This window comes from Salvelinus namaycush, chromosome 3 (assembly GCF_016432855.1).
Source record: "Salvelinus namaycush isolate Seneca chromosome 3, SaNama_1.0, whole genome shotgun sequence".
In the NCBI taxonomy this organism is placed as follows: Eukaryota; Metazoa; Chordata; class Actinopteri; order Salmoniformes; family Salmonidae; genus Salvelinus; species Salvelinus namaycush.
In genome coordinates, this window is record NC_052309.1 from 19,458,747 (window position 1) to 19,473,065 (window position 14,319).

General features: G+C 44.2%; 1 protein-coding gene across 1 annotated transcript in view; it reads left to right on the forward strand.

Moving 5' to 3' along the window:
- Positions 1-3,312: 3,312 nt before the first annotated feature.
- The window catches only part of LOC120043506 (protocadherin-1-like), a 131,291-nt gene continuing 120,284 nt past the window's right edge, over positions 3,313-14,319 (forward strand). The window contains exons 1-2 of the mRNA XM_038988096.1: positions 3,313-4,119; positions 4,676-6,862. Coding sequence (XP_038844024.1) covers positions 3,313-4,119; positions 4,676-6,862 — 2,994 coding nt within the window. The remainder of the gene's footprint in view (positions 4,120-4,675; positions 6,863-14,319) is intronic.

Below are 14,319 nucleotides of genomic sequence, written 5' to 3' on the forward strand. Positions count from 1 at the left end.
GGAATGATGAGTCAGTTAATAATGCATAGCTGGTGAGGCTCATCCCATAACCTGTTGATGATCATGATCTTTCAGTGAATAGGCTGTGGGGGAAGAGAAAAGGTCACTGCCACACGGAAGACAGATGTCACCAGAATGGCTTGTACAAGCTGTTGATAAAAGCTGCTCGTGCTGCAGCTGATAATGAAAATAGCTGACAAACATCAGGATAAGATCATTTTCATGTCTATAATTTTTCACTGCATGCCAAAGGTTATAATCTCTATGGCATTTTGATGAATGGAAAGACATGATTTCAGAGCACAACTCAACACACAGAATCCCTGGGTTGCTTTTCTGACCAAGTAATGGCTATTGCTATGGTCTGAGTAGCTGATATTCTTCTTCAAATATTTTGTCTCACTCAATATGATAGAAATCCACTTTTATACAGATTCTGAACTCTGGGATTATGTTTTATTAATGTTAACTTGTAAAACAGCTGGAACCGCATGAGTAATTTAATATCACAATTGCAGGAGATTTTTTTCATTTATTTTCTTTGCTGAATATCGCACAAGCCATTTCCCTCATTACCCGCTCTGGCTTTTCCAAAATTCCAGTGCTGTTGAACTCACCCTTGTTGAGGGGATGCTCCCAATTTGCAGTGCTGCGGCCCTCAAAAGCACGCTTCATTGCAGTCCAGGTTGAGTTGTAATTGTGTTTCTGCTCTTATCTGTTATACGAAAGCGTATAGACTCTTATCTGAAATGGAAACTAGGCTTAGACTCTTCAGTGGAGTAGAGTCCACTCATAGGTATGAGTAAACTACATTTGTTACTTGGTGTAGCCTATAGCCTCTAATCTGGAATTGAGGGTTCCATAGACTTCCTGACAATGGATGTGTGACTATAATCTGAGTTGCTACAGTCCACACGCTCATACAGAATACAATGTTTGTGTACCTGATCTGGAGAAGAGACTGTTGAAAGACTATTGTTGTAATTATCTCCTTGTAAGTGATGATGTGATCACTTGTAATGAGTGTTTGGAGAGTCTCTTATCTAAAGGGAAGTGTGGTTGGTGCTTTATTAAGGAGACTTTAAATGACCTCTTAGAGACATTCATTCACTGTATGGAGACTCCTGACACTTATTGGGGTATTATAGGATTTAGCTTAATTTAGAGGGTAGTATTTATTTATTAGGATTTATTTTAGCTTCTAGTATCTGGGATCTCTTTGGATCTGTTTTAGACAAGTCATCCAAGAAGCTTTTGAATTATTATCACGTTAGTTAATACAGTACTGTCGTTCTGGATATTAGGTCTATTGTTTGCAAATGGATGGCTGACTTGGAGGAGGATGAGGCTTGTTTATGATTACTATTAGGTCTATCTACAAAAGGCATAGAGGCCATCTCGTTTAGATCTTTCTAGTAGTAGCTCAGTTCACTGCAGCTCTCATCATGCCCCTTAGTAAAGTAAACGGACGGTGGGACGAACGGAGACCGATCCACAGTCCCCTCCCCGATTTCATCGTGGGGGACAACAATTTTTAAGGAGACATTGTATTGGATCATAACTTTTGAACTTGATGACTGTCTTTATCAGCGAGGGTGGATATGCAGGATGATAATGCACTTTAGATTACCTAGCTCTCTTTGCCTTTAAATCTGTCTCCACATTGTCACCGCATGGTCTATATCAGGCTAGAAAAGTAATATCTTCTCTGATCTCCTCCGATGTCATTTATATGTTACATCTCAATAGATTGCAACATATTTAGTTTGTGTGTAGTTGTAGTCTATGGTTTCAAAAATGGTGCTTTACATTGTACTTTATAATCATGCTTTTACCTCACAAGCTATCATTCAATCCACATTGATTGGAGGCTGCCCTGCAAATGTAAAAAGGGACACATCAATAACTAAGCAATTAGCGCATCAATAACCTGCACTTCCAATCTTATTGGATTCAGAAGAATTGGATTTCTAATTGGATTTCTATACATGCTTGTGTTTTGCTGTTTAGTTTGAACACGTATTTGCTTTGCTCTGCTTTGGAACAATGTTACATGCAAGGAGGTGTAGAATTCTGATACATACTGCTAGAACTCTCACGCAGCAAATAATTAAAGTCTGAAATTATTTGCAGCCCCCCAAAATAGTGAATTCTTTTGCTTGGAGAATATGGATCAAAGCAGAAGTTAAACTAGCGGGTAGTGATTAATGAGGAGGCATAGCAGGTTAGAAATAAAACATGAACATTACAATGTGTAAATTAGGCCATAACAGCAGAGTAGGATGGATATCTCATCAGCTCTAAAGTAAAGCTGTATTTTGTGATAAGGCGTAGGCCAGGCCTAATCTGCAACATGTTCCACATGAAGCCAAACAATGGTGTGTGGCTGCCTCTGGGAGACTCTGGGTGCTGCACCTGGAGCCTTGGGTGGAACAGACCTCTCTAGTATCGCTCTAGTATTCGATTAGTCAGATTCTGAAGCTTTCAGTCTCGTCGTTACATCATGTCTTCGAGGTTAAGAAACATAATGTGTTTTTTTTCAACGGTGTTGGATCTTTTCTGTGGTGTTGGGTCCACAAGCTGCTTCTGTACACATTTAATGATGTCTAGGAGGCTCTCTAACCTTGAACCATCGCACTCTACTAGCTCTTTAAGGCTTGTGCATTGGATCTGCATTGTATTGTACAGCTGCTGTAATGTACACTGGGCCTCTTTCACTTTACTTACTTTCACTTCTGTGTAAGCTCTGGAAATCAAATATGTATTACATACGTTTTCAATAATGGCTTTTGTCATTTTTTATATCCTCAGCACTGTGCTGAAGATCTGTGTTAGTGATTGAAAACAGTATCAAACTGCTGAAAGAGCTACATTTTCAATGGGTTTAATTAATGTGGCAAAAATTACGGAGGGGAAATCATCTGAAATTCAGAGCTGCTGACATTATCATCCCTAATGGTTAAATTGTTGATTTCAAAATATAAGCTTGAGTGCTCATTGCTCTCTGTATGTTCCCTGTACAGCACTAAGACGAGGAGAAAAGCTCCAACATCTGAACCATTGTGTTTCAATAACTGCAAAAATTGGCATTTTGGAAAAGGCTCTGTTATATATAAACATTTGAGAGTCAAACATTTTTACAGTGACAATGGTGCGCTTGGGAGAAAACAACATGTTGTACTGCATGTATAACTTTGGCTGTTGAATAACTGTTGTTTTCAGAGCACATTAAATATATCTGATAAACCTTAAGCCCAAGTAAAAAATGTAAGTCATTTTTTTTCTCTTTCTTTGCAGGCAAGTAATCTGGTGATGGACTTCATGGAACTGCACTTGGGAGCGGTTTTGTTGTGGGTCCTAGTGTTGGATTTCTGTGGTTGGGCTGAGGCTGGTATCCTGTACCGTGTCCAGGAGGAGCAGCCGCCCAGCACGCTGATAGGCAGCCTGGCATCAGACCAGGGCCTGCCAGACTCTGGTCACCTTTACAAGCTAGAGGTGGGCGCTCCATACCTGCGTGTAGATGGGAAGACAGGGGACATCTTTACCACAGAAATTCCCATAGACAGGGAGACACTGAGAGCCTGCCGCAGCATGGTCAGGGGCAAGCCCTGCTTCCTGGAGTTTGAAGTGTCTGTCACAGACCTGATCCACAACCAGAGCCCCAGGCTCATCGAGGGTCGCATCGAGGTCCAGGACATCAACGACAACACTCCGCAGTTCCCCTCCCCCGTGCTCACCATCTCTGTCCCAGAAAACACCCACATGGGGGCGCTGTTCTCCATCCCCCTGGCCACAGACAGGGACTCGGAGAGGAACAGGGTGGCCGACTACGCCCTAACCGCGGGGCCAGATGCAGCAACTCTCTTCGGCCTGCAAGTGGCAGAGGACAGGGGAGAGAAGCTGCCCCAACTCATCGTCCTGGGAAGTCTGGATCGGGAGCTCAAGGACAGTTACGACCTGAACATTAAGGCTGTGGACGGAGGTAACCCCCAGCGCTACAGTAGTGCCTTGCTGAGAGTGGTGGTTGCAGACGCAAACGACAATGCGCCAAAGTTTGACAAGGCCACGTATGATGCTGAGGTGTCAGAAAACAGCCCTGTGGGACACTCTGTGTTGCAGGTATAACATTTAAATCTTGCAGAGTGATCAGTGTGTTGTGTACGCTACTGTATAGATTTATACAACTCTTACTATGAGAAGACATAGTGGTTTGTATATCCACAACTCATTAGGATCTGGCATGTAGTGCTGGGTTTCTAAGCTTTACCATGATGAAATGCCTGAATTTACAAGTTCTCAGAATGGCATCTTATTGAACTGTTGCCAAAAGCAGCAGAGCCAATTTCTTGAAAGTTTTTTGAACAATTAGTCCACTCAGGAAATGTTCTTCCTGAGTGGGTGTTTTGGTTTACAGTTTTTGAGCTGAAAAAAAACCTCAGTTGACATTTGCATTCTTTACAAGCATGTGTCTCTGAAGCTGAGATGGTGTGTTTTCATATTATGGCAAAATATTTTTAATATGCACATTTAGAGGCCCTTGCTTATCTCCCACCTGCTGTAAGCTAACTTCAATGACAAACCTAAACCCCTTACCCATACCTCCATTTGCTAACATAATCCCTGAATTCTTACCCTTATTTCAACGTTTTACATAATCCCTTGTCTCTGATTGCAGGTGAAAGCCAATGACTCTGACATGGGCCCCAATGGAGAGATAGAATATACGCTACACCAGGCATTAGATCCAGTGCCAAAACTCCTGCGCATTGATCACTCCACTGGCATCATCTATGTCAAAGGGCCTTTGGATCGGGAAGAAATCAGCGATTTGACATTTTACGTAGTGGCCAGAGACAAAGGTCCCCAACCCAAAAGTTCCAAGACCTTTGTTACCATCGAGGTGACTGACCAGAACGACAATTCCCCTGCTGTGGAGATCCGTGGGATTGGCCTGGTGAGCCACAGTGACGGTGTGGCCAACATATCAGAGGACATGCCCGTGGGCACGGCGGTGGCCTTGGTCCAGGTGTCTGACAGGGACGAGGGGGAGAATGCAGTGGTCACCTGTGTGGTGGCAGGGGACGTGCCTTTCCAGCTGCGCCCAGCCAGTGACTCGTCCACTGACAACAAAAGAAAATATTTCCTGCAGACCACCACCCCACTGGACTATGAGAAGGTAAGGGAATACCGTGTGGAGATTGTGGCTGTTGATTCTGGCAATCCAGCACTCTCCAGTACTAACTCATTAAAGGTGCAGGTGACTGATGTTAATGACAACTCTCCAGTGTTTTCCCTGACCCTATTCGAGGTTAATTTTGCAGAGGAGAACCAGCCAGGGGACAAGGTTGTGGACGTGGTTGCCACAGACCCTGACAGTGGCACTAATGCAGAGCTTGTCTATAGCATCGTAGCAGACACATCTACTAGAGGCCTGTTTGAGATTGACCCTGACTCAGGGGAGGTGAGGGCACAAAGCCCTCTGGACAGAGAACATAGAGCACATTATGAGTTCAGGGTCACCGCGGCCGATAAAGGCTCCCCCAGTCACAGAGGAACAGCCACGGTCGTGGTCAATGTCCTGGACCGCAATGACAACGACCCTAAGTTCATGCTGAGTGGCTACAGTTTCTCTGTTCTGGAGAACATGCCCCCACTCAGCGCTGTTGGTATGGTGACGGTGCTGGACATAGATCAGGGAGAGAACGCAAGAGTGCAGCTCTCTGTGGAGCCAGACGGAGGAAGGTTTGTGGTTCAGAACGGAACAGGAACCATCCTGTCCAGCATCTCCTTTGACCGGGAAAAGGAGAGCAGTTTCAGCTTCCGTCTGAAGGCCGTGGATGGGGGAGAGCCTCCCAGGTCCTCCTATGTAGGCGTTACCATCAATGTCCTGGATGAAAACGACAATGATCCTGTGGTCACCAAGCCCTCCAACTCATCCTTCAGACACCTGTCCCCTCTAGGTTCCCCAGACAGCCGTGTGGAGCTAGTGGAAGCTGAAGACCTGGACACTGGGCCCAATGCAGAGCTGTTCTTCAGCATCACTGGAGGAAACCCTTATGAACTCTTCAGCATCTCCTCCACTACTGGGGAGATCACCCTGGCCAAGGAGCTTACCCAGAAACATGGTGGGCTCCATCGCCTGGTGGTTAGGGTGAGTGACAGAGGCAAGCCTGCACGCCACACTACTGCCCTGGTGCACATCTTCGTCAATGAGACCATCTCTAACGTCAGCCTGGTGGAGGCGCTGGTGGGACACAGTCTCTACACGCCTCTGGAGACAGACATCGCTGGTGACCCTGACTACGGCCTGGCCGCCCAGCGCAGTAACATCCTGTACGGCAGCCTGGCTGGAGTGGCAGGCGTTGTCATGGTGATTGTGGTGGTGGTGTTTATCCGCCACCGCATTCAGAGGGAGAAGAAGAGTGGCTACCAGGCTGGCAAGAAGGAGACCAAGGACCTTTACACCCCCAAGCAGGGGCCCAAGAACGGCAAAGGCAAGAAGGGCAGGAAAGGAAAGCCCTCCAAGTCCCCTAAGCCCTTGGGAGAGGAGGAAGAGGTCAGCCTCCAGAAGAGTCTCAAGTTCAACCTGGATGGGGTCAACAACAGCCCCAGGATCCACCTGCCCCTGACATATCCCCCAGGTAGCCCTGACCTGGGCAGACACTACCGGTCCAACTCTCCCCTGCCCTCCATCCAGCTGCAGGCCCAGTCGCCCTCGGCCTCCCAGAAGCATCACGTGGTCCAGGACCTCCCTGCCACTAACACCTTCGTAGGGATTGGAGGAGATGACAACTCAACAGGTTCAGACCAGTACTCGGATTATAGCTACAAGGCCAGCCAGCCAAAGTACAACAGCAAACAGGTAAGAGTCAGTTTATTTATTATTGTCTCTGACAGTGGTAGGAGGTGGTGTGTTGCTAGTTGAACGGCTGTGATATTTAAGGCTATTGATGGGGGTCTTAAGCTTGGAAATTCCACCAGAAAAATTATCAAGCAGTAGTTTCAGAATGCTCTTGGCTGCCTGCTTTTTACCGCTTGATTTACACACACAATCAGTACTTCAAAAAGGCTTTAGCAATTAGGATAATGTACATTCACTTTCAGGGAGAAAGGGCACAAGAAATAGCTTTTGGTCTCTTTTAGGGAGGTGGAGAGGAGTCTGCCTCTCCTGCCTCTTCTCTCCCCTCTTCCCCCGGGTTCATTAAGCTAGCTGGTGAACAGAGGTGAGGAAGAGGGCGAGGTCCATGTCTGAGTGACTTACTTCCACTTCTGCCTGACCTCGTGTCCTGCAGACCATACAGGTCACATGTTCTTATCTTCACACTGCACTCCACTCCGCCTGGCTAGGCTCTGACCCTTCTACCATTGCCATGGAAACATAAATATTAATTGGCTCAGAGAGGATTAAATTGCAAAAAGAAATTAGGGACAGTATGTCTGTCCTTGTGCATACTGTATGTACTGATTGTGTGCGTCTCTGCAAGTCTATTAGCTTAACCTGCGTGGTACAGTATGTTCAAGAATTGATCCTATTGTTAAGGGGAAATGGGTGACTGGGCTCTTTATATGTGTGTGACACTCTAGCCCAGTCAGTTACCACTGGTTGGCTAGTGGCTGGTTGGTAGTTTCAGCAGATGTTGTCTGACAGTTTGGCCGATTGCAAGCCCCTGTGGGCGAAGAGAGTTAGAAGAGAGAACAGCCACCCACTGTCACCACTGTGTCAGTGATGGACAGCATTTGTGAGCAAAGTGACAATGGAATGTAGCCCAGCAGTGGGTTGTTTGTTTGGGTCTATGTGAGTATGTCTGTGTCGAGGTAGGTTTTGGGTATATCTGAGGATATAAATGTCTATTCCAGCTACACGCTACTGCTACTGTGTTGTGTGCACCTGTGCATCACGCTAGCCTCTCCATCTCTGTGTTTGTGTTTCTCTGCATGACTGTGTATAGTGTTTTGAGATGTGTGTGATTTGATTGACAGGTGGCGCAAAAACACGGACAGATGTTAAAACTCATGTGACATACCTTAGCAGATGTTACCTCCATGTATGGCATCCCCATTTACATCAGGAAGAACAGATTTACCCAAATAAATAATAAAGTCGCTGCCTAGCGGAGTGACAGATGTGGAGTGGAAAGCTTACTCTAGTCAACCAGGCTGCTCTCAACAATGACTCACATTTTCAGTGGAGATGTGCTCAGGTGTCTGAGCCTCTCAAAGATTTTGGCAGTGTTGAATGTAAACACACTGGTGCTGCCATTCTCTGTCAGCACATATTTATATCTCTGGTGGTTTCACCTCTTCTCTCTTTAACTCCTATAACTGGATGTAGGGCAAGCATGTTTGACATGGAGGATGATATCTAAGAGTAAACAACCACTTCATTTTCCAGTGACATGATCTGAAGCCTGGACAGAGCTGTGTGAGTGTAGCCTATTTGAGTGAGTGAGATGTTACGGCGAGGTGGGAACTTACGGTTGGGTTGAGGGATATGTATCTATGGGTTTTCCCAACACGCTCTCCCTCGTTCCGAATGTGTGAAATTACGTGGTGGTTAACGGGGAGACCACTAGCTCACATTGAGCCCAGAGTGTTGATAATTAGCCCGGTTGGGCCAAAGATCTGACACCTTTTTTTTTTTCAAATAGCATTTTAATGATGTGTCCCTCCTCCTTAGGAGAGAAATAACCAGTGTGAGAGATATTAGCACACAGAGAAAGATCAAGGGAAAGGCCTTCCCAGTTCATTTGTAAGTGGGCGTGAGGAGCGCTTGTGAAGCCGTAAATCTGTACTTAAATTAAATCCACGCAATTAAAATGCCTTATTAGTCAGAGATAGCTAAATGTTGTCCCCCTGTGGGGCTCCGCCTTCATCTCAGCACTGCAGTGGGCAGCTAGCTAACTCCATCTCCAGCCAACCTGAAGGATTCTCAGAGGATTCAGGGCTAGCCTTAATTACCCCTACTTTATTATTAAACTGGCCATGCACTGGGTGAACTCTAGGCATCCCTGTGAGCTAGGATTACCCCAGTTTGAGTTCACTATCTGAGAGGTGCATAGATGCATTTCAAGGGGCGAGGCCAGAAGCAGAATCTCCTCTCCATCTCCTCAGATGTTTTACAATGCCGTCACGCCTAATACTCTGTTTCTCACTTTCTCTCTTTCTGAGACCACATAAACCCTCAGTTCAGAGCAAATCCATGCCATCCATGATGCAGACTTTCTCTCTCTTCTGCTCTCTCTCTCTCTGTTTCCACCCCCCACCCTCTCTCTCGATCCATCCATCTGGATAGCACCCTTATCAGACAAAGACACACACAGTGCAGAGACATCTTCTACTATCTGATTCAAAACACTACCAGACATTTCCCACCAACATCCTCTGTAGCAGGAAACAATGTAGAATTAGGAGGAAGTATTTCATAGCAGACCAAGACCCTAATTTACCTTGAGGGGAAAGACCGATCAATTGTCAGCAAATATTTTGTTAGTAGATACTGGAGAGAGATATCCCAGTGAGGGAAATTCACCAGGTAATGAGTAATTCTAATACACCTGGAGCAACAGCAAGCCTCCCACTGGGGTGATCGAGTCAACACAGTGAGGACAAGGAAGAAAGCAGAGAAGCAAACGACTTCAATTAGCACACTGACTCAAATGAAATTGAGGGTCTTCGAACCGGGACACAGGGATTGATTTAATTGACATAGCATTCTTAGACAGAATAGTCGAGGCTTGCCATCTGAGATTGGCTGGCCTGGCCTTGCATTAAGGGATTGGCAAATGTGGATGACCACAGAGATTGACTTGCCGGGGATGGTTGGTCTCGGAGACCCTATATTGGGTGTGAATGGTGAGAATGTAAAGTGAAATGACAGTGCACTCTGCACTGCCGCTGTGTTGAAGTGGGCAATTTACAACTAACTTTCCTTTGATGACCAAGTGAGGCTCCAGGGCACATTCAAACCCACAGCCTAGCCAGAGCAAATGTACAGACAGGTTGTCATGGTAACTAATATGTGGCACCTGTACACAGGAAAAATGACGATGATAATGATCTTCAAGCCCAATGTGCTCCCTTATAACATGACTCCCTTTTCTCCATGTCAATTTGATCAAATTACCTGGCAATGCTGACTTGCTTGTTGATGCATTCGGAATAATATTAGAAAGTGACACTCTCCCAGCATCTATCTGAAACTAATGTAAAGCTAAGCCTTTGGTTACCTATGTTCCATTCTCATTTCTCTGCAGACAGATGCTTTCTGTGGGCTGCCCATGGTCAGATTCCCACTTTTATGTAAAAATACAAAGAGAAGCTCCTTTAGGTAAAACTCTGTGAAGGCTCAGGTCCCTGATGGCATTGCCTTTAGCTCAGATATTTTATCACCACACATCCCAGCCTCCTTACCTTCTGCCAGGCGGATTAGTGCTTTTATCAATAAGCAGCTTAACGCCAAAGCGTCCCACAATAATGTGCCACGGTATTTTCTCTCCTGCTGGTTTAACTTCTAGACTCCTCTCTCTTCCCCATCTCCCTATATCTTCCTCTCTTTCTCTTGCACTCTTTCTTCTCTCTATTCCTCACTTTTTCTAACTCTGAATATTGTTCATTCTCCTCTCGTCTGTAACTTGGAGCAGTATGAAATCTGTGTATTGTGTAACTAAGCTAATTTTCAAGAGAACTGTTTTCATAAGACCAGATAGCTATCGTCTTTACTTAGTCAGTGAACGCGCTCCCATCTCTGCAGTGAGGGAATTGAAAAAGATAAAAACCCAGACTAGACTGTCTAACCAAGCATCAGGATGGTGCATACCAATGGAAACATACAGAACCTCCAGAATGTTTAACATTGCAGAGGTGTTCTATCCCTTGTACACAGAGAGAGTGATGGAGAGGGAGAGATATAGAGAGAGGGGGGTATGGGATGAGATGAGGGGTGAATGAGTGAGAGGTGAAAAAATGAAGGAAGAGGGAAGGGTGTGTATTTGTCTACAGGTCATATTAGGAACCCAGACAGAGACAGACAAGTGGGGAGGAGAACAACAGACCCGTCCGACATGTAACCCCATTAGAGGTCCTGTATAGAGCACCATAAAATCCATTAAGACCCATTAGGAAAGTATACAGTCACACATACACCTTGAAGGCCACTCAGCCACAGAGGTGCCCAGTTACACAGATTCAATCAAGCTTATTTATTTAATTGTAGATTTAAATGTCATATTTTGCATAATACCCAAGTCAGCATAAGGTTATATTTCACTGGAAATCTTTACACCCAAATGGATTTTTATTCGTTATGCTGTGGTATCTGATTACATGAGGCTCATTTTAATACATCTTTATTAATATGATAATATACATTTATACAGTGTTTCAATAAGTTTGCCAGGACATGGATTGTTGGCAGTAATTGTTGTGATGTAGATTTTATTGGTAACCGTTATGCACATGACTGATTAGTTTTCTCATGTGTTTACAGTGTTTTTATCTCTGAAGTTGATTACATATTCTTCATTAAGGCTGATTTGCTTTCATGAGGTCTGGGCTTGGCAGCAACTTCGGTTATATAAGGTGCCCGTAGTAAAACGTCATGTAACCAAGAAAAATATGCCCAACATTAAAGATGAATGTCATGAATAATGTAATATACTCTGACTTAAAAGCAGAACAGAATGCATCAGAAATAGTGTATTGTGTGTTTGTCTTGAAGTTTACCCCACTAAACTGCACTCCAACATACAGCACCTTCACTAGCAACTCCTCTAGCACCTCCTCTCTGTACTCATTTCTGGGGGAACACTGTATGCAGCTGTGAGGGCTCTGCACACTGCCTCTCGAGTGATTAGTGCAATGCTAATTACGTTTGATGAGTTTGACCCAAATCTTTGAAAGGCAGACGTGTTTAAGACAGCGATTGGGAATTTCTAAATCCAAAATAGCTGATTCCCTGACTTGGCCGTAAATGATTGTTTCCTGGTGCATGGCTGTGGATAATGATCCACTTTTCAAAATCACCCAAAAGCCCTGAAAAAAACCACTCTTCAATAAGTAATTGCATAATTTCATTTCCCTTGCTGACCAATGCTGGCTGACATGAGAAGTGATCATTATTTCTTTCTGTGTCTTTGCCCCACTAGGGACCAAAGATACTAAAACATTTCATAAATATTGAACCCTGCTGGCTCTTGGGTTGCTGCAAAAAGATGTTCTCTGCTGTTTCATGTTGGCCCTGAAGAACATGACTTAATTGCATAAATCTTTGAAAATGGGATGATAGGGAAGAACTTAGCATCTATGACAATGCGAATTGTTCTGATGGCTAGGCCTGCCTGTATCAGAGTCATACAACTTTGTTGAACTCAATATGTTCCAGCATGACAGATGAAAAGAAGCCTTCGAATAGATGAAGACAAAACCTTCCATGCTCAGTTTTAATGGCCTATGCGACCAAGCTTTTAATTGTGTTTCTTAGTCAAAAGGACAGTTTATTGTGCATGCTTCTCTGAGACATGTTAATGTGCTTCAATCTCTTTCGGCTTACAATGCATGAGTGTGGCTCTGAATGTATTTGTTTAGTCTACGGTGAAAAGTAATGATCAGCTCATGTATTTTAATTAAAGGTGTAGGCTAATATTCCTCAGGCTAGGGCCTGTAGGGCATGCAGGTGTTATCAGGGTGCTCCAACTCAGTCTTGATTAACCTTTTGAAGATATCTGTCCGTTGCTTAATTGGTATGCAGCAGAATCATGATTATATTGGGGAATACTGATTTACTGTAGGTATGATGGATAGCTAGTGCCTGAAGTCTTTAACATTTCTCAATGTTATGGTTTCATCTCAATATCATGTTTGGAAATCCTTTTAATACAGTATGAAGTACTTTTTTTATGTTATTAATGCATTTCTTCTCTCTACCAAATGGAGCTCCTTTCACTCTATTGACATTACCAAACCATTACCTACTCAGATATTTGTGCTTTAGGCCTACTGAGAGATATTATTTTCATGGTGGTTTTACACTGTTATCTCCACACAGGGCAAATGGAGAGGGAGAAGATCAGAGATGAGTGGGTTTGTGTGTGTGTGAGAGAGAGATGGACGAAGCACCAGTGTTAATTATCTGTTTAAAAACACTTGTCTGGATGATGAAATCCAATTAAAGTGCTTTAAATCAAGCAAGAAAATTGGATAAATACTGTAGTATGTGAGGCGATAAGGAGATAGGATTGAATGGGAGAGAGAGGCATGAGATGGGTAATTTGCCTCAGTGTCTCTGTCTATTGGTGGTAAAATACTCTTCCTCTTCCGCTCTCTCACCGTAGGACCAGCTCTCCCACTCTCCCACTGTTGGACCAGCTCTTGGCTGGAGGAGACCACTGTAGAGGACCCAACACAAACACATAACCTCTAATAATACACATACTATAAATCATAATAAAAATATTACCCTAGTTGTTTAATTGCTCAGGAGACATCATTATCCAGCATAGCTGAATAATATATCTCTGGGTTTTACATATTACACAGTTGAGTGCACACCACAGACAATTCAGGTTAATTACCGTCGTTCAAGGATACACAGTGGTGTCCCCATCTGAGGATTGAACCTGCAGCCTCCAGCTCTTAAGTCTGGTTGCCACATATGCCATGCCAAATAGGTTTTTTTCTGCTTCGACAGAGAGGTTTTCACTGAGGACGTAGACTACACCATTCATTACATGGAGGTGGTCGCAGGCGACTCTCAGCCAATAAATGAGTTTGTCCAATTCTGCCTGCGATGCATCAGGAGTGCTATGTCAGCATCCACTCTGCTCCTGGACCAGGGATACATACAGGGAGGAGGGAAGGGGGGCCATGGGTGCACTGGGCAAACGTAACTGTTGTTTTTCCAGCATATTAGCTACTGCTTCACTAAAGCAAAACGTCCATTTATCCTCTCCAACCTCCGTCTTTTTTTCATTAGGGCGTTCAGGCTTTGTAGGAATTAATGAGATTATATGGACGTACTTTATTATCAAACACTTAACAAACAGACTCCAATATGATAATTCTGTCAATTACGTTTTTATATTTGTGTTCTAAATTATATTTCAATAGCATTGCTTAGCGGTAAAGTATTTTTTTTACGTGGAACGAGGCTAAACATACTAGGACTTTCCATTCTGGATATATGCCTATATACTGTACTGAGTGTCGTTACAATACTGTGTCCATGCAAGCAGAAAGAATACTGTGTGTGCAAAATGAACTGTAGCTCAGGGTGGATCCTCGTCTTCAGTTCTGGAATGAGGGGCAAGTGTAGGGTGGAAGGGA